Here is a 27,067-nt window from a genome sequence, read left to right on the forward strand (position 1 = left end):
TGATTAGTGGATTTACTTGACAGATTTCACTCATTCATTTTCCTTCTGCTTTTTCGCTGGTTTACCACAGCGGAATGAACCGCCACTTACTTGGCAGATGTATTTTTAAGTTTAGGTGGTTTGTGTAGAGTGTTTTATGTTTGGAAAAAAATATTTCTTATTAACCTAATTACACTTTGTATAATGTACTAATGTACGTTTTGTCGTATCCTGATAAGTGGATTTAGAGGTTTTTGCAAAATAAAGCTGAAGAGGATTTAGCTGGTTTTGACGCAAAAGATAATCTAATTTGTTAAAAAGAATTGTCAAAAGTGACATTTATTAAAGAAAAGTTATTTTATTTACTAGCTAATAACATTTTCATTACATATAAAATTAAACTTCTGAGCGTAATAGAAAATGCTCATTTACAAAAAAAGAGGACTGATGGATTAAGAAGGTTTTGCATCTAAACTTTTCATATTTTTATTTCTCTTTGTACCTGGCCGTCTCTTTCCACTCTGCATCCTCTCCCTCCTTCAGGCAGATCTCGTCCAGTTCTGTGAAAAGAGCGTGTGGAATGTGTTCCTCATCATCCTCCATTCCCAGCAGGAACTGCACACGCTGAGACGGTGTGTCCGCTACAGAGAAACAGAGAGAACTTTCAGCTTTTACATCAAGTTTTCAATTCTTTCTCTGGAGTGACAATCTTACTGTATGAAGGTGATTCTCTGCCATCCTCTGTTCCAGAGTCCCTTTCTCGTGACCTCTTCCTGTGGCGATGTCCATGATGGCGATGCCGTCTGTGTGATCTCCGACCCAGAGGTACATGAACACCAATGTAGAGGGTACGATGGCCTGTCAGGGACAAACAGATAAGGACAGTGTTAACAAAATGTTCACAAAACAGAAATATCTACAGTTTGCTGCAAGGAAAAGGAACCAGGAGCAAGAGTCTGTCTTATTTAGTGGGAAAAAAGGCTTTGCTACATTGCATTACAAAATCTAATAATAGGTTCAAACAAATCAACATTTGCATGAGATTGCTCTGACCACTGTTATTATGAGCTGCTCACATCTAAAGATTTATTTTGACATTTATTTATAGCAATGCACTATTTGTGGGTTAATAATCAGTCTAAAACCTTCATGTTTTCACAATAATCCTATGATATAATAAATATGCTGACCAACTGATGAAAAATGTTGTTTTATATAAACATTATAAACATTTTAAAAATACTGCATTTTGGCTCTCATTCATGTTGTTTTCGGCTTAGTCTCTAATTTATCAGTGGTCGCCACAGCAGAATGAACTGCCAACTATTCCGGCATATGCTTTACACCAATAGCAGATGCCCTTCCAGCCGCAACCCAGTACTGAGAAACACCCATACACTATCATTCACACACACACTCATACACCACGGCCAATTTAGTTTATTCAATTCAACTATACTGCATGTCTTTGGACTGTGGGGGAAAGCGGAGCACTGGAGGAAACCCACACGAACACAGGCAGAACATGCAAACTCCACACAGAAATGCCAACTGGCCCAGCCGGGACTTGAATCAGCGACAGTGCTAAACACAAAGCCATCATGCTGAACCTATTTTTGGCATTCTTTTTTTTTTTTTGGCTTAGTCTTTTTATAAATCCGGGGTCGCCACAGCGGAATAAACCGCCAACTAATCCACTTTTTTTTAGCCTACCCAATTTACCTATACCACATGTCTTTGGACTGTGGGGGAAACCGGAGTACCTGGAGGAAACCCAAGCGAACGCAGGGAGAACATAATACAACAGTATATAATAATTTAATAGTACTATCAGTTTACCAATGTTTACTTCATTTTAACACCACTTTTCCCTCCCCTCCCCATCAGCGGCAGTGACTGTAATTAGATGTTGTAAATCCAGTAAATCCAGAAAAATAATATCAACTCAATAAATAAATAAAAACACACATACAGAATAGAACATTATATATTATTATTATATTAATAGTAATATATTATTATTATATTAATAGTAAAAAATAAATAAATGTATTAAAAATTAAATAAATACAATACCAATACAATATTAATAATACATAAATAAATCAAATATGAATATTACACTTTTACCATGCGTCTTACCACAATGACCTTATTCATCCTCTGAAAAAGCTAAATAATTTACCCATTTTTTCTGATAAACATCCAATTTAACAAGTAATCTCGATGCCATTTTTTCATATGCTGCCACCTTCCCCAATTCCGTAACCCATTCTTACAATATTGTTGGATCTGCTGAATGCGATCCCCGCTAGGCATGGGACAATAATCGGCATACCGCGGCTTGGAAAAGTCCAGGTTTTAAAACCGCCAAACTTTTCTGTAACACCGTTTCTAAGGTATGTGAAAGATTTTTTTTTGTTGTTGTTGATTTTAGGACAACAGTATCTCCAGCAGAAAAGATCTCCAAAGATGCCTTTTTAAGCTGTAGAATGTAAAGAAATCTGTGTTTTTGAAACTAATGAAAACAGCAGAAGTCTAAGATTCATTTTTTTTATTATTTAGCCTGACATGTTTACTGCTCCAAAATACTTTAAATCTTTCAACAACAAAAAAATTGTTTTCAAAAGGGATTTATTTATTTATTTTTTTTCCCACCCAGACATATAAAAAGAGCCTATTTTAGGGCAGTAATCACAATACCGTGATACAGTGAAACCGTGATATTTTTATTCAAGGCTATCATACGTCACACTAGGCCCATGCCTAACCCTCATAATGATTTGTCTTCCAATCCTAATACTTATTTGAATCCACTCAGTCATCTTTACACCAGATCCCAACACGAACGGGTCTCCCAGTACATATATGTGAGGACAAAACAAAAAGCAGCATCCAGTTGTAATTTTAAGTCATGATCATGATCACAAAACACAAAGAAAGATATTCTGAATAAATTTAGGAATTAAACAAAACTGCATCCTTTTAAATTCCCATTTAAAAAATAGCCATGTTTTTTTAAAACAACATGAGTGCGAGTAGGGCGACGCAGTGGCGCAGTAGGTAGGGCTGTCGCCTCACAGCAAGAAGGTCGCTGGTTCGAGTCTTGGCTAGGTCAGTTGGCATATCTGTGTGGAGTTTGAACGTTCTTCCTGCGTTCATGTGGGTTTCCTGTGGGTGCTCCGGTTTCCCTTACAGTCCAAAGACATGCGGTACAGGTGAATTGGTCAGGCTAAATTGTCCGTGGTGTACGAGTGTGAATGAGTGTGTATGGATGGCGGTTCATTCCGCTGTGGCGAACCCGGATTAATAAAGGGACTAAGCCAAAAAAGGTAATGAATGAATGAATGAGTGTGAGTAAATAACACAAAATGCTATTTTTTGGAGTGAACTGTAACTGAAAGGGTTGCTTTAGTCCTTCATCTTAAAGTGTCCAGCAGATGTAGAAGGCCTGTTGTGCAAGATTCAATCTCTGCAGTCATATAATCAGATTCGCTGCTTCTGTACTTTGTGTTTCTGTTTTTGTTTACAGTCTCAGATTAAACTATAGCATTAAATCCCTCTTTCTCTCTCTCTCCCTGCAGCTCTCTGTGTCTCTCTGAAGAGAGATGCAGCCTGACAGAGTGTGTCGGTGGAGAGAGAGCACATATGTGTGTTTGTGTCATTCCAGCCCTGGGCGCCGACAGAGAGTAGAAGGAGTATGGCAAGCTCTTTTAACATTTAATCTATAAAACATACTACTATCGTCAAGATCGTACAGTACAGCTGCTTTATTTTTAGTTAGTAGTAATTATTAGTTCACCCTCATGTTTATTATTAGTTCACCCTCATGTATTAGTTCTCACCCTCATGTTTACATTTGTGAACATAAATGAAAATATGATGGGAAATCTGAGCTCCCTCGTCCTTCATAGCCACTGACGTAATAACTCGGATGTGTCTGGCCTTTGTTTCAAACACTTTGGTAGTTCTACTACTACTAAACAGCACTTATAAATGTGTGTAATATATTGACACTATGGAGAAAAATCTGCTGTATAAATTTGTTAATTGCGGAAAAAATATGCGCATGTTATCTATACATTATGCGAGCACAAAAGTATTCTGATGCTTGATAAACTGAACTTGAACTGTTTTGAGAGTTTTTTTGGGTATTTTTCTTGAATTTGAACAAGTCGGGATTCTTGCTGTCTATGGGCGATGAGGAAGCTCTCTAATTTCATCCAAAATATCTTAATTTGTGTTCTGAAGATGAATGAAAGTCTCTTGGTCTTGGAACGATATGAGGGTGAGTAATTAATAACACAATTTTCATTTTGGATTAACTAACACTTTAGTACGGGTGGCCAAACTTTTTTCGTAAAAGGCTAAAAAACCAAACTTGATTGAGATCTGTGGGCCAAAGTTAAATATACCAAACTGTATTACAATAAATTTGCCATGGGTGATTTAACAATTTGTTGGCTAATATTTAAAAACAACTAGAAAACATTGCTTTAAACTGCAAATTAATTAATGATGCAGTATCATTTTGAATGTTTTAGAATGAATTTATTATAGGAAAAACATAAACAATCCCATTTATAACACAATGGAGTTCAATGCTGAATACACTAGTCGAGCTGCTCCTGCCTTTGCCTTAATTGGCTTGCTGATGTCTTGTGCATTGTCCTCTATCTGTCAAGTGACATTATTTACATTTAAAAAGTCTGATTCAGTTACAACATTTAATTGTAGTTGTTTTTGTAGCTCCACAATTAAACAAAGAAACAAAAAGTTACATTTAATTTGAAATGACGATCTCTTTCAAAGACATTCGCTCCAAACAACTCCCCATCATTCTGCCTTTCTTTTCAGATAGGATTGTGGGCCAAACCAAAGGTTAATATGGGCCAACTTTGGCCCACGAGCCCTACTTTGGGGACCTCTGCTTTAAGTATTGGTACTTTTTCTTTGCCTAATATTACTTATACATCAGCTACTACTATTACTAATTCTTTAGATATTTGTGCCTGTCCATTAGAACTAGTACCTTTAAAAAAGATATTCACCATACCAGTACTTATTCATTAAATAGCTATATTTATTCATTAAATACTAATACTTGTTAATTATAATATGGAAGTTACAATAAGATACTACTACTTGTTCACTTGATACTATTATACTTTTCCATAATAAAAATGAAATAGTCTGCTGTTACTAAAAACATTTTAAATGTTTGCCATTGACTTCTACAGAAATCTGTCATTGAGGTGTCGGCTATTAAGTTTTGACTAGTCTGTTTTTAAACTGTCATACATATTTTATAACTAATGCATATTTTTATAGACTACTAGTTATTTACTGAGTACTAAAATCAAAGATTATAGAATACACAAGACATGTCACTCGTATAATTTTGAATGGGGAAAAGTGTAACAGTCAATATGGCGAATCAAGCCCCGCCTTTTAGTACAGACGCCAATCAGGGATCGATAAATGGTGAATAAAGCCCGACTTCATGCACAGGAGCCAATCAGCGTTCGCTATAGAATGACAATTTTCCGGGAGGGGAGCTCAGACCACACGTGAGTTTCTGCAGATTCTTTGTGATACGAATGTTTAGAAATGAAACTAAATACACAGCAAAGTAATTCAGTAATTCAGAGTAAAGTGTTGAAATTCTAGAGTTAGATAAAGATAAAAACAACCCTCTCACCATTAGAAGTTGATTTGCCTCCTCGTCATACAGAGTAACATGTATCTACCTTTGTAGATAACCCTTGTTTTCGAGAAACTAATCAGTGTCTGAAATCTCGCCATTCACCCTCATTCACCTGGCCCTTAAATTAGTCAATTAGTTTAGTCCACTAGACAGAGTGAATGATGACAAATCAGTGAATTTAGACACCTGCTGTTAACAAGCACAATCACGTAAGGAATAAGAAATTGAAGGAAGAAATAAAACCAAGATGACTGACGTTAAACTGATGCTAAGACAAGGCATGGATATCCCGAAGCGCAAGTGTTTTAAAACACTACACCGAAGCATGATCCGAAACACCAGGTTATGTGACTAAAGTACTTGAAAGCATTGCTTATTTTAGAAGTGTTTCAAGACCTGGCGAATCTCGGTTTGACTGACATTGTCAGAAAGTTACTGTGCTGCAAATGGCCCAGGTTTGAATATCGACTTGTACTAATACTTTATGAAATTATGACTAAATGTATTTTAATAATGTTACTGTTTTATGATCAAAACATTAACTTGAATCCTCAACTGTATAACATGGGATATAATTCCTCAATTTGCTAAACGTTCTTTGCTGAAGCTGTCCTAGAGCAATACATATAACATGACCACTAGATGTCACTGTAGAGATGGGTTTCGAAACATTTCGAAGCTTCGACAAATTTTGCTTTGACTGTTTCAATTTTTTATGAAGCCTCGCTTTGCCCACCACTAGTTAATAATCCCTACTGAAAGAAGTACCAATATCTCATGAATAAGTACTATTATCAGTTTAACAGGTACTAACATTAAATGAATAAGTTGTAGTTTTAAATTAACAATAATTACTACTATCTATTTTAAGGGGTGGGCAAACTAGATTCTGGAGGGCCGGTGTCCTGCACAGTTTAACTCCAACTCTACTCAAACACACCTACTTATAGATTTCTAATGATCTTGAAGACACCGATTAGCATGTTCAGCTCCATTAGTGATTGAGCTAACCTATGCAGGACACCGGCCCTTCAGGACCGAGTTTGCCCACCCCTGATTCTATTTAATATGTACGTAATAATAAAAACTATTATTTTATGAATAAGTACTAGTAGCTAAAGAATAGGTACCATTTTATTTTTATAAGGTACAGTACTTACATAACAAGCACTGGTATCTAATAAAGAAGTGCTAGTAGTTAATGTAAAACAAACTTGAAAATCTGAAAATACATACTAACCTGTTTTTAAAAATGAAATGTTAAAATGGCTTGCCATAGCCGGAGCCACAAATCAGACGTCATTTACGTCACGACTTGAGTGTGTGATTGTGAAACAGACAGATGGAGAGCAAGAGCAGAGCACATGACCTCTATATAGAAACGGTTGATGCTAACTGGGTGTCCTGAATCGCCTCATCAGTTTTTAATATATCCTGCGTCTCACTCTTTAGAGATCTACACTCTAATGAGCTTTAGTTTCACCGGCTCACTCAGTCATGCAATTTAGCTTCTAAATAAGTGATAAAGACCTCCAGGGACTGAAACAAACACAAGTGTGCTTTTTATCTCATTACCTTCACTGATATCTTCCCTGAAGAGCCTTGAGGTGAATGTTAGCATGTGGCAGTTCATACAAAGCTGAGTCATTTCATCTTAAGTGAAGCATCCTGTAAACAACCTCTAAACACAACAACTTCAAAGATTTTAAAGGAATATTTCATTGAAAAGAGAGAGAAAAATGCTCCATCATCATTTACCAGCTATGAAACTGTATGTTCAATATCAACTATTGATGTAACTTGATGTTTATTGAGTTGACAGTGACGGTGAAGTGCTTTACTTTGTAACACCTACACTGTAAAAAAAATGCAGTCAAATTTACAGTATTGTTGCCAATTTTGGTTGCCAGTAATACTGTAAAATTTACAAGTGCATTAATTATTACAATTGTGATGCAAAGCTACAGCAGTTTTAAATGTTTATTAAAAATCTGCTTGTAAATTGTGCCAGTAATACTGTAAAAATAGCCAGTAATACTGTGAAATTTAGAAGTGTGATTAATAATTACAATTGTGTTGTAAAACTACAGCACAACTGTAATTGTTAATTTATAGTGCACTTGTAAAATTCACAGTATTACTGGCAACCAAAATTACCAGTAATGATGTAAAATTTACAGCAATTATTTACAGCAAAGTGGATCTGATAGCATAATTGTATTGGAATTCAAAGGCATTAGTTTTAATGATTAATTTTAAGCAATAACCTAAAAACAAGCGAGTCATATTGTTTCATATACTAACAACACTAACTTATGGCACATTTTGGTGCTTTCAAAGCTTCTAAAGTCATTCGATGCATAACGCAAAAGATATTCTGAAGAACATTACAAGCAAAAAAACACTGAATTAAATGTATAGACATGCATACGTACTGTACATACATGCTTACGTACAGGTTTTTCAAACTGCTTAATCCAGAATTGTGGGTACATTTCAAGCATTTCCTATTAATTTTTCATTAACTGGAATGATAATCAACAGATGTAATGTTAAAGTAAATGCATTATTAGCGAAAATACTTAAAATACCTAAAAATGATAGTGATTCTATTACTAATAGTTTTTTTTTTTTGGTATTATTGATAAACCTTTTTTAAACCATTACCAGAGTTGATAATAACAGAGTTTACATTTTCCACAATTTTGTGATTTAGCTCAAGATGCTAACCTAAAAAATAATATCACATGGCATGTCTAAAACAGAATTTCATCCATTTTCATTATATTAATGTTTTATTGTAACACTGGAACTACCAGAATTCTATAACAACTAGAATTACTATAGCACTCATTCTGACCGTTCCCATGTAAGATGTCATATTTTTTATTATACAACCAATAAATGTGTACGAGTAATTAGACTTTTTCAGTTGTACAAGTAGAAGAGCAACGTTTTTTCATGGCATTAAAAATGTTTGAAGCAAACTTATGATTTTGCGATCAGAAAGTTGTTTTTGTTAGCAAGAAGTTGCAAGGCAACAGAGACACACATATTCAAAGTCAGGGGGGAAAGTAGCAGACACAGAAATGCACTAAATTTGGTAAATAAACATAGAAATACTCATAGCTTTTTTGTGTTTCCGAATTTTACTGGGGGGAGCTTTCTGAGGCTCGGACCCCTATCTTTCTCCCTCATGACAAAGGGAATAACACAAGTTAGGGCAGAGGTGGGCAAACTTTTTAGACTCGAGGGCCACATCAAGTTTTGCAAACCGAGTGAAGGGCCACATGTCAAATCCTTCCAAAAATAACTTTTATTTATAGTGGCATCATAGACTGTAAAATATATGGACGTAGTGTCCGTGACATCACCCATAGGTTTTTTAAGAGCGCAAAAGAAGCCACAAGTAGGCGTGGCCAACCGTCGCCATTTTGTTCACGCATCATCGCACTCACGGCAGGATCCCAAACGAGGGCAAAGAGGCAGAGAGTGAGCGGAGCTACAGACACTTTCAGCATTTTGCTTAGACCTGGCTTTAGACGCACATTACTTTGGAAAAACGCTTAATACTTTATCACCTGCGACTCATTTGTATTCTGACCACATGTGCTTGGCTGTACACTATATCAATAAAGTGTTTAGACTTTTAAAAATACTGTAGTAATACATTGAGCCACTAAGTATTGTTCTTATGATTTTTTACAACAGGAGGAAAACGCGAATTACTTCCAAACACTTCAGATATAGTCTGTGTTAGTAAATGCAGGACTATTGATGAAATCCAGCATAACACTGTATGACAACACTTCAGATGACTGATCTAAGTTACAGCCCCAGCTAATCAATCTGTCAGATTCTGGAGGGCATTACAGCTCTAAAGAACATCATAAATGATAAATGATCTTAAATAAAACAAATACATTTATAGAGATGGTATATAAGTAAATAACTTTACTCACATGGGAAACGGAGGCCACGTGAAAGGTTTGTGAGCACAACTAAGTGCACAGAGCATACCATATCATCTGATTATTGTAGGAAATAATCCCAAAAGGCAACTGACTGTGTAAAGCCACATAAAACAACACAAAAAAATAGGATGAATATGCCAAAATCAGTGGCTAATCTGCCAGAGTCAGCTGAGGTGACTTGACGGCGACCAGCGAGACCTAGCTGTCAATCAAGTGGCCATGCCCTTAATTATGCAAACTTAATATAGCCTAAAATAAAGGAAACTGATGAGTTATAAAAAAATTCACCCCCTCACAGTTGTCATGAAGGGTAATATTAGCTATATGAACCAAAATCTTTCTTTGTACCATGCTGTAAACTCTTTTTTTCTGCTGTAAAGTTGGCCGTTCTAACAGTGAGCTTAATTAAACTTTGCTCTATTATGGAGCCAGGACTAGCGGAATTTTGATGAATTGCAGTTTCAGTTACTCCCATATTGGCCTCCCGAGGGAGAGCGGGAGGTTGCCGCTTGGGCAGTATGCATGAAACAAGTAATATCGGACAGAAACATGTCACATTAACACAAAACTATTTTTTAATAGTTATTATTGAGTCAAATTTACAAGTCAAATGAATTTGCACTGCTATTTATATTTATCATCACTTATCAATCATCATAAAACAATAAAATAATCTCTCATAAAATATAATAATAATAATAATAATAATAATTCTTACAGTGGAGAATAGAAAAGATATTGTCTGATGGAAAAAAATCTCATATTAACACATTAAAATAATTCTTAAAGTTTACTATTCAGTCAAATTTACAATGATCTAATTTGCACTGCTTGTAGAATTTACAGATCAATCATCATAAAACTTGATAAAACCACAAATCTTTAATAAAATAACTTTAAAGTGGATGTATGCATGGAAAATACATTCTATGGCAAAAAATTAACACATTTAACCTGCAATTATTATATGATTGCTTGCATTAATATGCTCATATCAATCATTTTGATTAAACGGAAGAAGAATTTTAGTCTTTGTTATTCCAAGTCATGTTATTATGGGTGTGTTAATGTGAACAATGAGCCTGAAAATAAAGTTATATTAATATCAACAGCAACACTCTTGCAGTCAGCCGTTGCCTAACGACATACAAAAGTGCACCACGCTCCTTTTTTTCTTGTCAACAAAAAGGCAATGCAGTGCACCTTACGTTTTTGGAACGTAAATGAGCATTCGTGTGATCAGCCCCTCAGGTTGTAGTCTTCAAAAACAGCAATACTTTCTTGCCATATTAAACTTAGCACTTTCTGTCCGATATTGGAGAAGTATTTTGATGTCCATTCTTCCTTAAACACATGACATTCAGAGTAAATTTTTTTTGCCTGATTCATTTTCAGTCATTCAGTGCATTTTAATTTCCAAGATTGTGTTCTAATTCTACGGGTTGCGCTAACTGTACCGCGTGCAAAACTGCCATCACATGGCGTTCACTTGTAATTGCATCATTAATTTACTAATTCTGAAAAAAATTCCTCGCGGGCCGCATGAAAATGTTCAGCGGGCCGTAGTTTGCCCACCTCTGAGTTAGGGTGTCTTTCCGAGCTGAGAGCCCTGCACGGCAAATATGCATTTTCCTTTTCAGTCAAATAAGTGTAAACTGAAAGTGCTGTTCAGACTACATTTAACCCAGGTTCATAATGGATACGTACTCCTGCATACATTTCTGGAGAAAGCAAAATATGTCCCAGAAGGCACATTTTTTTGTTTTTGTTTTCACGTATCCACCGGAGGCCAGTGTGTATACCTTTTCAGATCTCAAAATTTTCTTGTGTGCCATTCTCGCCTGCTCTTCTCAAGGTAATCCACCAGAGGCCGCTGTCGACTGACTGACTGACCGACTGATACCCCCACTAACCCCCTTCTCTAAACCCAACCAATAGTGTTTTTAAAATCAGATTGACCCCCTACCACCTTCCCTAAACCCAACCGATAGTGTTTTTAAAAGTAATCCAGAAAAAGAAAATCCCTCATGGCCGCTGATTTTTACTACATTTTAAGATCTTACCACACTCTCATCCTGTTATTTACTTGTTTACTTTATTTTTTGCCATTTGTATTTGTTTTACCTGCTTTCTGGAACCGTTCCTCATTGGACTCGAACCTCGTTGACACGGTCAACACTATTGGCTGCATGTGTTTGATGTCATTACTGACATACAGCCTTTGAAATCTTTGAAATTTGAAAGCATCGTCAATCAGCTGATGTGTCAGCAGATCGAACACATATATCTGATGGTTCAGCGGACAGATGCAGCTTTAACATGCTCTCGTGTCCCTGTAAATACAGGGTGAAGTGAGTGCATCGATGACCATTTTGGCCAATCGCCAATACTGTTGGGCTCCTGAACACAACAACCAATTGACTCATGACCTTCCACCCATTGGCGGCATCTCATCATCTGACGCAATGTGGGGTTGAGTTGGCAGACTGCTCTGAAATATTTAGCAAGCTAGATATAGAATTGCAAGGTGTTGGTGATGCGTCATTCAGTAGTTCACACATAAAGACTGCTGAGCGCCGATCACCTGCAGATTTTGTCCCAATCACAGCCCGATCTGTTGGCGAGCTCAATAACTTGCAAATTAGGCATAAAATCCTGTAGTGTGAACTAGGCCTTAGTTGATCAATCATCATGAAGTCACCGGTCCCCTTCTTTGGGCAACTAGAATTGTGCAAGTAACCGAGACGTTACTAGAAAGGTTTTCAGCTTCAAAAAGTTCTTCACAAGGTTAAGCAAGGACGAGGATGAAACATAGAGCTTCTTCAGGCACAGACACTTTCTGAGTGTGTGTCTGAGTGTGTATGTGTGTGAGAAAGAGCTGGAATGAAATGTTTCTCTAAATGGAATATATCCTCAGGACTGAGAACAGCTAATGTCAAACACTGGATTCATTTCCTCTCCACTTCTCCAGTCTCTGAAATTCAGGGCACCACAAGGTTTGAGCGCTTGCATGCTAGACTTTTGTGAATTTAAAAGATGCTAAATGTCTGGGGAAAACAACAACACTTGCTGTTCTAAAGCTAATAATGTGCAGAATCAATGTTATGCTATCCATTAAACGTGTACAGATCATTTAATTTACTCACTATTTTGTCAGATTTTCAAATTTACTTAAACAGTAGGTTTCAGAGCCTTTCCAAAACATTGGTATTCCCTTAACAATTACCTTAATTAGTTAATTATCATATTTATGGACTTCAGTATATCTCTGTTGTGCTTTTTGTTGTGACTCAAAGCTTTTAGTTCTCTATTTATAACACACATTACAAAATAAAAGACACAACTGGCATTCCTTGTAGATCAAACTGATGACGTCAAAGAACTAGCACTTATGAAATAAGAATGTACATTCTGCTCCTGCGTAAAAGAGCATTTATCTTTCCAAACCCACAAGTGGCCAGGGTTTAACGCTAAGGATTTTTTCTACTGGCCAGATTGGACCAGTGGTTCAGATTTTTACTTGCCCTGGCAATATTTTCACTTGCCCCAACAAAAAAAAAAAAAGTTAATAGCTATTTCTCAGCCACAAATTTTTTAAAAAATGATTGTGAATTTAGAATTTAAATAGAGAAAAAAAAAGGTAATTAATGTAAAATGAGCAAAATTCAAAGTGCAAACAAAAGTAGTGGTATAGAAAACCTGCAGGTATTTTATTGCAAAACAAAAGTGGCTGACCTGCCAAACTGATGACAAACTGTACAAAACATCACTTCATTTTTTTTTTGTCGTGGTGTACCCTCGCAATGTCTGCTTCCAAAAAGTTAAAAACAAACGTTTTCTTTTAGCATCATCATTTGATGTAGCTGTCTCTTCGCTGTACTGGTTGTTATGGAAAAAAATAACCTGCTTACAACATCCAATCAGACAAGAGGAATTGAAAAGCAATATAGTGCTTACGACGACATCACAGAAAAGGCAGCATTTGAAGCCTTAAAAACCCAAACTGTTTCTCTATTCTAAGACTGTATTTGCATGCAACTAATAAATAGTCGCAGGCAAATTAAACTTTAGTGACAAGGCAGCACTGGCCCGATCGGGCCAGTAATGATCCTGTCCACTGTCCCGAGCGTCTCACACACTGGCCCCGGGCCATCGGGCAGTCCTTATCGTTGAGCCCTGAGTGGCAATAACAGTATTGTTATAGCACAACGGGAAACTAGATCTTGTGCTGCACATACAGTATACCTGTATACATTGTAAACTAAGCAGTGTAAACATACCATTTTCACATTACTTCTCACATATCACAGAGAGATTCGCTTATGCGAATATTGTCACCGTGGAATAACAAGGTTCTATCTGCGTTCTGAATGATTTTGAGATAATGAGCTTCAAAGTTTTTACATTCCTTAGCACACAGTAAGTGTGTAACATTTGTTTTATAAATAAGAAGTCTCAAAATGTAAACAACTTATAAAAAAATCACATAATTTAAATGAGTTGTCATTTAATTAGAGTATGTGAATAGCTCAATTTTGACAAAAATGTCAGACAGAACCTTGAAATTCTAAGGTGACGATATGTCTGATGATCTGATAATCCATATCATTTGTAAATATTTAAGAAATGCGAAGAAATGACAATCTGCTTCTTTGTTGACCCTCTTAACTCAAGTTTTTTCACAACTTAGCTTTGCCCTCGTGCTCTGATTCATAACTAAACAACCAATCAGAGCGCTCTCTTTCGCTGACAACTGACTCTGATTATGCACGCTGAATTAGGCAAACTCCCTCCGATGTGAGCTCGACGAGAGGTGACGTGTGGAACACACCAAACAAACAAGCCTGACAGACACTCACTGACAGCATGAAGCTAAACAATGGCCGACCATTGGCTTGTTGTATCCTGACCTTCCAGTCTGGTTATAGTCTGCATTTAAAAGCTTTATTTACCTTCTAGCTCCTCTTTCTCAAAATTGGTGTTGAGCATAGACCGAGTCCCACCTCTGTCCAGCACAGCTTCCTCATCCTGTCTCTGCAAAACAAAACACAATGATTAAACACACAGTCGGGCATGCACATACATGTTCTCTCAGAGAAGATCAAGACATGAATATCCTACAATCCATTTCTATGAAATATGACAAAATACAACGTGACTACAGAATATACTGAATTAAACTAAATTTCTTTTTAGAATAATAAAAAAACTGCAGTGTGTACCTGTGACGAGTCAATTATTTTGAGTTTAATTTTTTTGTGTACTTTAATAAATATTTATTTTGAATTATATAATTGAAACTTGACCTCCCCATGATTGTTACTCTGCCTAAAGCCTGGCAGTCTGTAACACAGACCTAAACTAGCCAAGACACCAGCACAGAAACACACTCAGCAAAATCCCACCAAAATACAGAGATGTCATTGTCTTGTCAGTTTCACACACTTCAGTAGTAAAAAAAAATAATTAAACATTTGTACTAATGAAGCATTAATTATTGTGCATGCATATGCAAATGCTAGCTGTCCTTTAAAACAGCTCAAGAAAAACTAAATGTTACATTATAAAATGCACTAAAATTTTATAAAATCTCAAAAACTGTTTAAATTATGTTACCACAAATTTTAATTCATTCATTCATTCATTCATCCATTCATTTATTCATTTTCTTTTCGACTGAGTGCCTTTATTAATCTGGGGTCGCCACAGCAGAATGAACTGCCAACTTATCCAGCATATGTTTTATGCAGCGGATGCTCTTCCAGCTGCAACCCATATCTGGGAAACATCAATACACACTCATTCACACTCATACACTACGGACAATTTAGCTGACCCAATTTACCTGTACTGCATGTACTGCAGGGGAAACCGGAGCAACCGGAAGAACACCCACGTGAACACAGAGAGAACATGCAAACTCCACACAGAAACGCCAACTGACCCAGCCGAGGCTTGAACCAGCAACCTTCTTGCTTGGAGGCGACAGCACTACCTACTCTGCCACTGCATCACTTCTACCACTAATTTGGTGCTGTAAAACTTAAGGTAGCTCAGTGCTAATCTCAATGAAGCAGAAATAGCCCCCATCGAAATTTCAAGTTGTCTTGCTGGAACACAGCATAACATAAACACGCAATGGCAGCGCAAGTAGGGTGCTTTTTGACCCTCAAGGAAACAGTAAAAGGAGGCGTAGACAAACAGACCTTGAATGTTTTTGAATATTGAATAGAATTTCTTTTGTTTATTAACTATTCAAATAACGCTAAACGGCAAACACTTCACTCCAAAAGCACCGCTACTACTACACTACAATAGTTCTATTTTATCCTACCATTAGTAAAATTAGTTGGTTCAATTTTTAACAAATGTTATTGGTGCAGTGAGCGAAGCAGTGGCGCAGTAGGTAGTGCTGTCGCCTCACAGCAGGAAGGTCGCTGGGTCGCTGGTTTCGAGCCTAGGCTCAGTTGGCGTTTCTGTGTGGAGTTTGCATGTTCTTCCTGCATGGGTTTCCTCCGGGTGCTCCGGTTTCCCCCACAGTCCAAAGACATGTGGTACAGGTGAATTGGGTAGGCTAAATTGTCGTTAGTGTATGAGTGTGTGAATGTGTGTGTGGATGTTTCCCAGAGATGGGTTGCGGCTGGAAAAGCATCCACTGCGTAAAAACTTGCTGGATAAGTTGGCGGTTCATTCCGCTGTGGTGACACCGGATTAATAAAGGGACTAAGTCGACAAGAAAATGAATGAATAAATGGATTGGTGCAGTGGGTGACTGTCTTCAGAAACATTTTTTGTTGTGCTGATTAAAGTAAATGTATTCATATGTATTTTTATATTCTGGGTAAGGCAAAATACTACAAAATGTTCATCCAATTAAAAATTGTTAGGCCCATAATTTGCATAATTCTAATAGGTAGCCCATACTGTCTGTCAACAATTGTAGATTTGTTCAACTGCACACTCATTTACACAGATCTGCCGTTTACGTGTGCATGCGTGCCATGCTTTCATGTGCACACGAGACAATCACTGTGGTAATAACAAATGCAGAATAATTTTTTATTTTTAAATCTTTAATCAATATTGGAATTACTTTTGCACGCTGGCGAAGGATGACACCATGGCTGACGTATTTCTTTTAGACTGGTACTGTTCTGATTTAAAACTCTTTTATTCATGCAAAGCAAATCTAGATTGTGTTGTATTATGAATGGGTTATACGCACAGAAGTTGTTCAGCCACTAATCTTCCAGTGAAAGATTGATGTGACTATTTTCAATTTCATAGGGGACGTTTTACAGCATGGATAATGTAGATTTTTATGTAGTTTAAGAACAAAACATAAGAAAATAGTTATATTCCGCCTAGCCAGCTTTACCGAGGTGAAGTTGCTTTTATATTCACATCACATTGGTTCATTTTTGAACAATGACAACCTGTGACACTGCATACCGCCAGCCAATCATTAAACATACAGTAGTTGCTTGAGGACAAAGCATGTGAGAGAGTGAGACCAGTGCATGGATAAAATATTGCACATTATGACAAGTTTTGCTAGCTACAGAACTAAAAACATACCAGATATAATACAGTTTTTCACTGAAAGTAATAGCATTATAAAGTACTGTAATGTTTTCCATCTGGTGAATAACATGAACAAGTGGGTTGTCTGCTGTCATCTTTAAGGTGCGCACGTTCATGTCAGGAGGCGTGGCTGTGAAAGGCAGGGAGGGACTGCTTGTTTCAAAGATATGCTAACCAGTAGGGTTGGGCCGATAGATGATGCCGTCGTCCATCAGCCGTCAGACATCACGATGCTGAGTCTCGATCTTCCGCCCGGCCCCCGTTGCAAATCCGCTCGCGAAAAATACACACTCTGTTTACACTAATAGGTCTTAGATTTTTGTAAATGGCATTTTAAAATGAAAACGATCCACACTGGCGTTTAGCATTTCTGAGCAGCCCTCCTTCCTCACTATTGCTGAAAACGCACATCACGTGGCCACACACACACATACACACACAGACGCACAAACACTGTCATGTTCTCAAGACAGCGGTTCCAGGCAGTCAGTGGGTCAGTAGTCTGCTTTAATCTTTCACTTTCACACTTGTACTTAGTAATTTTAGCGAACACCTCAGATACTGTTGGCTGGTTCCTGTTGGTTGTGCACCAGTTTACCAACCAAGTTTGTCGACACTTATATGACGACACAGATCACTCTGCCTATTCACGAGTCCCGCGGAAAAAGTGATTGACAGGTGGTAATTATGTGTGTAACTTATCTTTATTCATTTACTGTATGATTTGTTTATGGCTAAAACAAAGACCATGCGGTGGTTAAAATGGTAGGTTACAAATAATTGATTCGTTATGAATTAATTAATTATTCAAAATTAATACACCGGCTAAGACGACGATGCCATCGTCCATCGCGATGTTTCATATTAGACATCGTACGATGCCAAATTGGTCGACATCGCCCAACCTTACTAACCAGTTAACATTCTGGCAGATCACGCACTGCACCTTTAATGTTTTTGTAATAAAGATGTATTGACATCTGCATTCAAACTCAACTTGTCAAATGGGATTTTAAGAGATATAACACATTAATTTGTGGAATGTTAGCTTGTGAGATAATAAAAACATTATTAACTGTCTGGTTTCTACAACTTTTGCTCAGGTGCAAACATCTGCCTTTAAACTTGAAATGAATCAAATAAACTGCAACTTTATTGTAATAATTAACAATCACAAATTTTTATCATATGATCTTTTTTTTTACCATGTTGCCCATATATATGAGAGTTAAACTGAGCCATTTCCTCCATTTCATAATTCAACTAAAAGGATTCCCACTCCACTGTTGTTTATGAATCACCACGACACCTTACATAAAACAGATTGTCCTTTCACTTCATTATGTGTTTTATTAAAGCAGATCTCCATTGTTGACTGTTTTCATTATAGTTCTCATCAGTTAGCTGTTACAGCTCTACTTGACATGTTTATCACCAAGAACCTCTACCTAATGCATTTAAGTGGGAGGTTTGGACTCTGAGTCATAACAAAAAAGGAACTTAAAAAATAATTGCTAGTTTAAATGCCATTGCAAGCTCACTGGGAAGAATGTAATATTCATTTTACTCTCATTTTCTTTCAGAAAATAACATTAACCATAGGAGCATACAGAACCCTGTCTCCCGCCTGTCTTCGGTTTACTGGCATCACACACACAAGGCACCATTCCATTCCTGTCTCCAGGACAAAATAGAAATTTAATGACAACATTTACTCTTAATAAATGACACTGAGGCCATAACACACAGTTCCTCATTCCTGCTCACATCACCAATACATGACATCCCAAAATATGCAGTCGTCTGCTTCAGCCTGAGTATAACCTTCACAGACAGTTTCCATGACGACTAATGTGGCCTGCCGCTAGTTGTCCCCAGAACATAAATGACATTGTTTAAGTCTCCTGTGCAGCCAAAGTCTCCCTAGCCTGTCCCTTACAGAAAACCAAACAAACATCACATTCAAATCTCATGTGGAACACACATGAAACCAAAATGTTTCAAAATCATGTTTCATGTGTGTTCCCAGAGGCATAGTCCAGATTCATAGTCCCAGATTCATGAAGGCCTCTATCCCATTATTCATGATCTATGTAATTGATCACTTCTTGTAGAATTGCTGGAAAATCACTGATGTAAAATCAGCCACTATTCAATTCAATTCAGCTTTATTTGTATAGCGTTTTTACAATGTAGATTGTGTCAAAGCAGCTTCACATAAATGGTCATAGTAACTGGATCAGGGTAGTTCAGTTTTTAGTGTTTAAGTTCAGTTCAGTTTAGCTCAGTTCGGTGTGGTTTGAAATCATTACTGAGAGTCCAAACACTGAAGAGCAAATTCATTGATGTGTAGCTTTTCAGATCCTAAACCATGCAAGCCAGTATTAAAAAGCTTAGTATTAAAAAGCTTAACCAGCGACCAACAGTATTAAAATAATAAACATCATTGTTAAAAAATGATATCATTATTCATGTTAATGCAGCACAGAATGGTTATTGAGTCTAAATTGGCCTATATTGGATACAATATTTAATATTTTGTACTATAAATAGACCACCTATCTTCTTAGAGATTAAAATAATAATAACTTAAGGATTTTTTTCATTTGAATTATGTGTTTTAATAGCTGCAATAGAACCTTGTGATGGAACCACTGCATATATATATACATAGACATAGACAAATATATATATATAGACATGTTATATTTGTTTATATTTATAAACAGGGCTTGACATTATTTATTTATTATTATTTACAGCCAGTGTGGGTATTAGTTTTCCAACATTACAAGCAACTCGTCATTTTCACTAGCCACAATTTTGTAGTTGGGAAGATATATTTTATATGCATAAATATGACAATAACATGCTAAAATGACTTGATTTAGATTTTGTGGAATGTCCACATGCCGCCTCATTCATTTTACTTTTTGTGTATGTTGCTCAGTGAGCATGAGCACATAGGTCATCTTTTCAGAACTCAAAGGATTTGCCAAATTTATCTCTAACCACACTTAAAATAAATAAATAATTATTAAGCCATACATTTTAAATAATGTGTCAAAACAAGCAAAATATAGCTGTATATACTTTTTATTTAACAAAACATTTCTTAAAAAGAAAAACAGTTGACACTAATTAACTACACATAAATGGGAAGTAAATATCCTATATCCTGTTTAAATAATGGTTAAAATGAAAGCAACCGGTGCTGCTTACAAAAAGACCAATCTGGAGCTCTTGAAAGCAGCAGAACTGTGGGTGCATGAACATAACTTGGTCACACTTTACAATAAGGTTCATTAGATAATGTTAATTAATGCATTTACTAACATGAACAAACAATGAACAATACATTCACTACTGTATTTGTTCATGTTAGTTAACGTTAGTTAATGAAAGTACAGTAGTTCATTGTTAGATCATGTTAACTCATGGTGCATTAAATAATGTTAACAAGCATGGACTTGGATGTTAACAATGCATTAGTAAATGTTCAATTATGATTAACAAATGCTGTACATGTGTTGTTCATGATTAGTTCATGTTAGTAAATGCATTAACAAATGAACCTTATTGTAAAGTGTTACCCATAACTTTTTGTCTATTTGAAAGAGAACCGATCAGTTGCATTGCCAGGCACGTTTTTTTCTAGCCATGCAGGAAACGGGAGCATGCATGTGTTTTAAACAGTCGCGCGCATCACATTAGCTGTTGGCGCAAGTGATTATCCTCTCATTTGGTATTCAACTGGCTTTTTTTTGCCCGCACAAACAAAATTAGATTTGTCAGTCATGCTGCTTCTCGATTCTCATATCACATTTGCACGAATATTGGACCACCCTTATTGTCGAACCCGGCTTTTAGGAAAACTACAATTTAAAAATAATTTGCAACCAGCCAAAGTGGCTAATGGTGGTGTCTGTTAGGGGTGTAATGATTTATCGTGGCATGATTTATTGCGATGCAAAAATGTCACAATATGCAACGTGGCGTTATGACGATTTTATTACGATATGACGTCCATTTTCGCTTATTAGTTGAGCTGTTTGCACGTGAGCTACGTTGCACCTACTGTCACACCTACTGTTCAGATTGCTTGAACTAGCAGCAGCAGTAACGTTAGCAGACCTAGATGAGTGGAGTTGAAATAGAGGATGGCCCATAACTTCAAAATCGGACGTCTGGCAACATTTTGGTTTTACAGTCATTGCTTTAGACTCGTCCGCTTTTTGACACGCATACTGGGTCAAACATAGCCGAAGTTTTAAAGTCTTCACAGTGATTTGAATACTTTGCACAGCCACATAAATACCTCCTAATGGTGTTGAAAGAGTCACATACTGTATTTATAAGGTACAATTCACCCAAAAATATAATTCTGTCTTCATATAATGAAGTATTCGCGGCCGCAAAATCACACATGACGTGAGCTGACCGTGAGCTGTTACTACAGAGGGCGGACTACTTAATGATAGACACGCCAGCGCGCCTACTTCAATGAACAGAACCTGCAAAGCTTGTAAATAACAGGTAATAAAGTTGTAAATAACATTCAGTTTGTGGCAAAGGGAGATCGTTTAGGAGCCGCGTGAGAAGTATGAACAGCACTTAGCAATGTAAATGAAGCCGAAAGTGTGCAGTGCACATCATTTAAATAATCATATCGCATTTTAGAGTTATGTTTACGACAAGCATTAACTCTTTTCAGGGCTCGAAATTGCGACCATTTTGGTCGCATATGCGCCCGAAATTTTATCTATGCGACCTTAAAATATATTAGGGAGCATTTCTGCGAGTGCTTAAAATTGTTGTGTGCGACCAGTTTTTACTGCAAAATGTTCACCACATGCGCGGATTCGGGAGACATTCACGCAGAATGCATCTCTAAGCTCTTTGTCTGCACTTGAAACGTGAAACGCAGCGCTCAGGAATGGTTTAAAACAGTTGTCATGTCGACTTGCTGCAGTAAACAAAGCCAAGTCCGTAAAGCTTGCCCCGCCTTAGCGCTCTTCTTATTGGCCCACCACTGCTCTAGCACTGAATGCGAATGATTGGTTAATTTCAGCTGTCAATCACTCAGCGCCTTCTGGTTTCGGATGACAGAGAGAGCTACTACCGCGAAAAATTGTAAAGCGCAGAAGATAAGAATGAAAATGACACTGACAGATTTAGTTTTAGAAAACATCTAGTTACAAATAATGACACATGTTACTAGTGATCATGTGCTGAATGTTAATCCACCATCTACACTTTTCCAAGAGTAGAAGACTTCCATTGGCTTCAAGTTCGCTATGAAAAGTCTGAGAAATGGAGTTTTCAGGTAACTGTTTGCCACATCTAGCACGAGAGCTTCTGTTTAATCCTTCATATAATCGCCAGATGCTGTCCGCCGTGCAAATATGTCCAATTTAACACCACGTACACCATCGCACTGAGTAAACTAACGCTACTCATAAAAAACGGTATTGCTATTAACATGTATGCATATAATAAGGTACAGTATGTGTCAAAAGCATCAGTGCAATATCAGACAGCACTTGTGAGAACAGCACAGTTATACCGTTAACAGATTCATTCAAGCAGTGCGTGCATGGACAGTGAGCGCTCCGTGTATGCTTTGGTCACTCGGTTCTGTTATAAAAATGTATTTTCTTGTGATAACGGAATTTCGTTAAGACATATTTTCCTTACGCTTGCATATATGTATTAATATATGTTTTTTTTTTTGCTTGTTAGTTTGATTAGTGTTGATTTCAAATACAATAAATATGTTTGTATAAAACGTGTAGTAACGGTGCTCATAATTGATGGGTGCGACTAAATTTTGGCTGATGCGCCTACATTTTTAAAGTTAGGAGCACCGGTGCTACCAAGCAAAAAGGTTAACATCAGCGACGCCGAAGAAATAGTAAACTTGCCTAAATCGCTGAAAATAGCCACAACTGTCCTGTGTAATGAAAAGACGGCCACCCTGTCACTCATCATCCCCAACATGAAGACAGACATGAGCCATCCATAAAAACCTCTTAGAAAGATACACATAACTTCAGGATTATCTTATAGAACTGCTGACTACCTGGAAATGAAGTTTTTTTTTACATTTTTGCACACACAAAAAAACGCAAATGAACAAGCAAAGTCTTAAGCTCTTACTGTTAAATTCAATTAAATAGAAAGTTTTTTTTTTTTTGCACCTTTACTTAAATTGTTCCTTAATTTTGTCTCTGTCATTTCAATAATATTTTATAAAAAGTTTTTATTTTATTTTTTTTTTCCAGAGACAGGCCTATTTAATTTATTTTCTTAAAGAAGGTTCAGTTTAAATGAAAGAAGTTGAAACCAAAGAAATACATAAAAAAAAGTTTACTTTGTAATGTCTTTTTTTCTCTAAAATTTGCATTTCAGTATCATTTTCATCATTTTTATTCCAAATATCGTGATACATATCGAACCGTAGGGCGAGGCAGTAGCGCAGTGGGTAGTGCTGTCGCCTCACAAGAAGGCCCCTGGGTTGCTGGTTCGAACCTCAGCTCAGTTGGCGTTTCTGTGTGGAGTTTGCATGTTCTCCTTGCTTTCGCGTGGGTTTCCTCCGGGTGCTCCGGTTTCCCCCACAGTCTAAAGACATGCGGTACAGGTGAATTGGGTAGGCTAAATTGTCCGTAGTGTATGAGTGTATGTATGAATGTGTGTGTGGATGTTTCCCAGAGATGGGTTGCGGCTGGAAGGGCATCCATGTAAAAACTTGCTGGATAAGTTGGCGGTTCATTCCGCTGTGGCGACCCCTTTTTAATAAAGGGATTAAGCTGACAAGAAAATGAATGAATATCGAATCGTGAACATTATATCGTGATACACATTGTATCGTGAGCTGAGTGTATCGTTACACCCCTAGTGTCTGTCTAACCTGCCACAGCTAAAATCTACCCACTTTTGGCATGCTGGCGGGTGTTAATGTAAAGCCCTGTTTATATATATTGTTCTTTATATTCATTCATTTATTTTCCTTTAGCTTAGACCCTTTATTCATTAGGGGTAGCCACAGCGAAATGAACCACAAACTTATCCAGCGTACAGTCTTATGCAAACGTTTGGCCACACCTGATAATTTTCATAATTGGAAGCAATAGCCTGCTGGCCTAATATTTTATATATATTTTATACCCAAGGAAAAAAAACATTTCAGTTCTGACATGTTGAGCCCCCAGAGGAAACCCACGCAAACACGGGGAGAACATGCAAACTCCACACAGAAATGCCAACTGACCCAGCTGGGACTCGAACCAGTGACCATCTTGCTGTGAGGCGACGGTGCTAACCACTGAGCCAACGTGTCGCCCTCATTCTTCATATTATTTTCTTTAAAATATTCAACAGGTTCGCACAGTTTAAATAGTTAGAGTGAAATGTTAATTGTTGGCTTTGGAACATATTGTTTATTTAATCTGTTCTAAATGCAAACCAAACATCTCAAAAACATCTCCTCTGCTAAAACTGATTAGTTGTTTTCTTTTTCTCTCGTTTATTTCTATTTTTTCAAGAGTTCACACTTAGCTGATGATTGATTATAAGCAAGTTTGGCATGCTGTCCTGGGAAAGAGCCCTGAGCTCAAAAGGTCCTTGAGCCTGTTTGCAGGGAGAGAGGAGAGCTTTGAGCTCAGGTAGATCTTGACAACTCTGATGACTAAAATGATTGCTATGAAGCGATATGCTGCTGGATGAGAATTTAACTGTAGTGCTAAATTTAGATTGATCAATTCACTTGTAGTGTATGTTTTTGGAATGTGGGAGGGAACCGAAGAAGTCGGGGAAAACCCACGCAAGCACGGGAAGAACATGCAAACTACGCACAGAAACGACAGCCAGCCTGTTAAAGGACTAGAACAGGTGCTGTCTTGCTGTGAAGCAACAGTGCTAACCACTGGGCCACCGTGCCGCCCTATGAAGGGCAAGGAGGAGAAGTAGGGGAGAAAGGGGGGATTCTTCAAGTCGAAGATGACTATAGTGAAAAATGCTGATTTTTTATAGCAGATTAGAAATCGCCTGATTAGTGGAACATACACAGCTAATGCAGAACCAGCCGTGTTCAATCATAATCACGTGATCCTTCCGAAATTAGTTTATAAATAAACTTCACTTAGTTTTACACAACATTTCTGTTGTATTTTTTTGTTGTTTGTTTTTATGTTTTCATTTTATCTAACATATCAGATTATGCTACCAGCACTGTATTTGAATAGTTCTGAGAATAAGGTTAAAGTGATACTACACTTATATGATATATCACACCACTCCACATCAAAATTTAAACTGGTAGCACAATATGATTTGTTGGGTTGTATTTCGCCATCAAAAATGTGCGGCCTACATTTAAAAAAGTAGGAAAATCTGACAATAAAAAAATTGCCGGCAATTTTCCGGAAAGGTTGTATGTGTGAACAGGTCCTTTTTGAAAATACCGGTAAATTCGTTCTGGCTATTTTCCGGAAAGAGAAGTTGTAACATTACCGGCAATTTGCCGGAATGCTGCGCTGTGTGAATGCAGAAGGAAGATTCCCGTAATAAGCGCGTGCACGTCTAGAACGTGCTGACGTGAGACGTCTGCTTTAGCCAATCACAACAGTCAGACGCATTTCATCCGCGCGGTTTGTGAGGATAAAAGCCTTTGAATATTTTTGCAGACACATTTAGCTGCTAGAAGTTAGTCAGATCACATTTATATGTTCTTCTTAATGCCAACTGTGTAAATAATCATCGATGAGATGCTTATGATAAGCCGTTGTTTGTTTACCTTCAAGCTTTGCGTGTGCCTGTGGAACAGCCTGTGGAACACCCTGTGAGCGCCTGCACACGCACATATTATGAACATCTCGACATGCGAAAGTGATCCTGCGAAAGTTGTTCACAATATTGATCATCCACAGAGTTTGTAATTTAGTCAAATGTTTACAAATACAAGCGCAGCCGTTTAAAGCTCATTTGTGGTGAATGATGTCAGAATTTACCGGTATTTTGGAATGGATGTGTGAATGCTCTTTTCCGGAAAATTTCCGTAACGTCCTCGCCTGTGTGAACAGCGCTTTTTTCAATATACCGGTAAAGTCTTTCCGGATATTTACCGGTATCACTGTGTGAAAGGGGCTATTGTAAGACAAATTGTCAGAACACCAGTTCAACACTTGACTCTCTAGCTCCTGTTTGCTGAGACCACTCATCCTCGCAGCCAATTACCATTTAGCATCTTTCCTAAACAACCAATAGTCATCCAAATTTGCATACACATTGTGCTGTGCTTATTAGAAGGCACCAATGCAAACATGTGGGTGTGTTGGTTCCCAAAAGCTTGTTAAAATAGCTAGAATCAGAATTTTGTGCACAGCTCACGTATATATACACTTTATATCCCAACAATATTTCAATAACTTCGAGTGCCCTATACACTAACACCCCCCCCCCCCCCCACTTAATTTTAACATTAAACTGATTCTGTATAAGGTAACTCAGATCAACCATGGTCCAGAATGAATGGTGTATCCATTCTTAGTCTTTACTAGGTTAAACAACAGCTCATATATAAATAACCAGCCGCATGTCTATAGAGTAACATCTGGCTATGGCCCACAACAGAAGCAAAGCAATTCATTTTAAAGGGATAGATGACAGTATGATGATCCGCTTGTACCTAAGTGCAGAATGAACGATGGCATTATGGATGGACAGCATTAAAGATGAGTAATGACAATGTTCACGGTGCAAATGACAAGGAACACAAAGAACCAGATGAAATGTGGACCACACGGCCAGAGATTATCATTGTGCG

At 37.3% G+C, this 27,067-nt stretch overlaps 1 protein-coding gene across 6 annotated transcripts in view; it reads right to left on the bottom strand.

Annotated features, from left to right (window-relative positions):
- The window catches only part of slc4a10a (solute carrier family 4 member 10a), a 131,840-nt gene that overhangs the window by 55,854 nt on the left and 48,919 nt on the right, over positions 1-27,067 (bottom strand). For all 6 annotated transcript variants that reach the window (XM_087273346.1, XM_087273349.1, XM_087273348.1 and 3 more), the window contains 3 exons: positions 14,613-14,694; positions 694-837; positions 482-620 (listed from right to left, as the gene is read on the bottom strand). In XM_087273346.1, the coding sequence (XP_087129472.1) occupies positions 482-620; positions 694-837; positions 14,613-14,694 (365 nt within the window). The remainder of the gene's footprint in view (positions 1-481; positions 621-693; positions 838-14,612; positions 14,695-27,067) is intronic.

Source organism: Danio rerio, chromosome 11 (assembly GCF_052040795.2).
Source record: "Danio rerio strain M-AB ecotype USA chromosome 11, GRCz13ab, whole genome shotgun sequence".
NCBI classification, from domain to species: domain Eukaryota; kingdom Metazoa; phylum Chordata; class Actinopteri; order Cypriniformes; family Danionidae; genus Danio; species Danio rerio.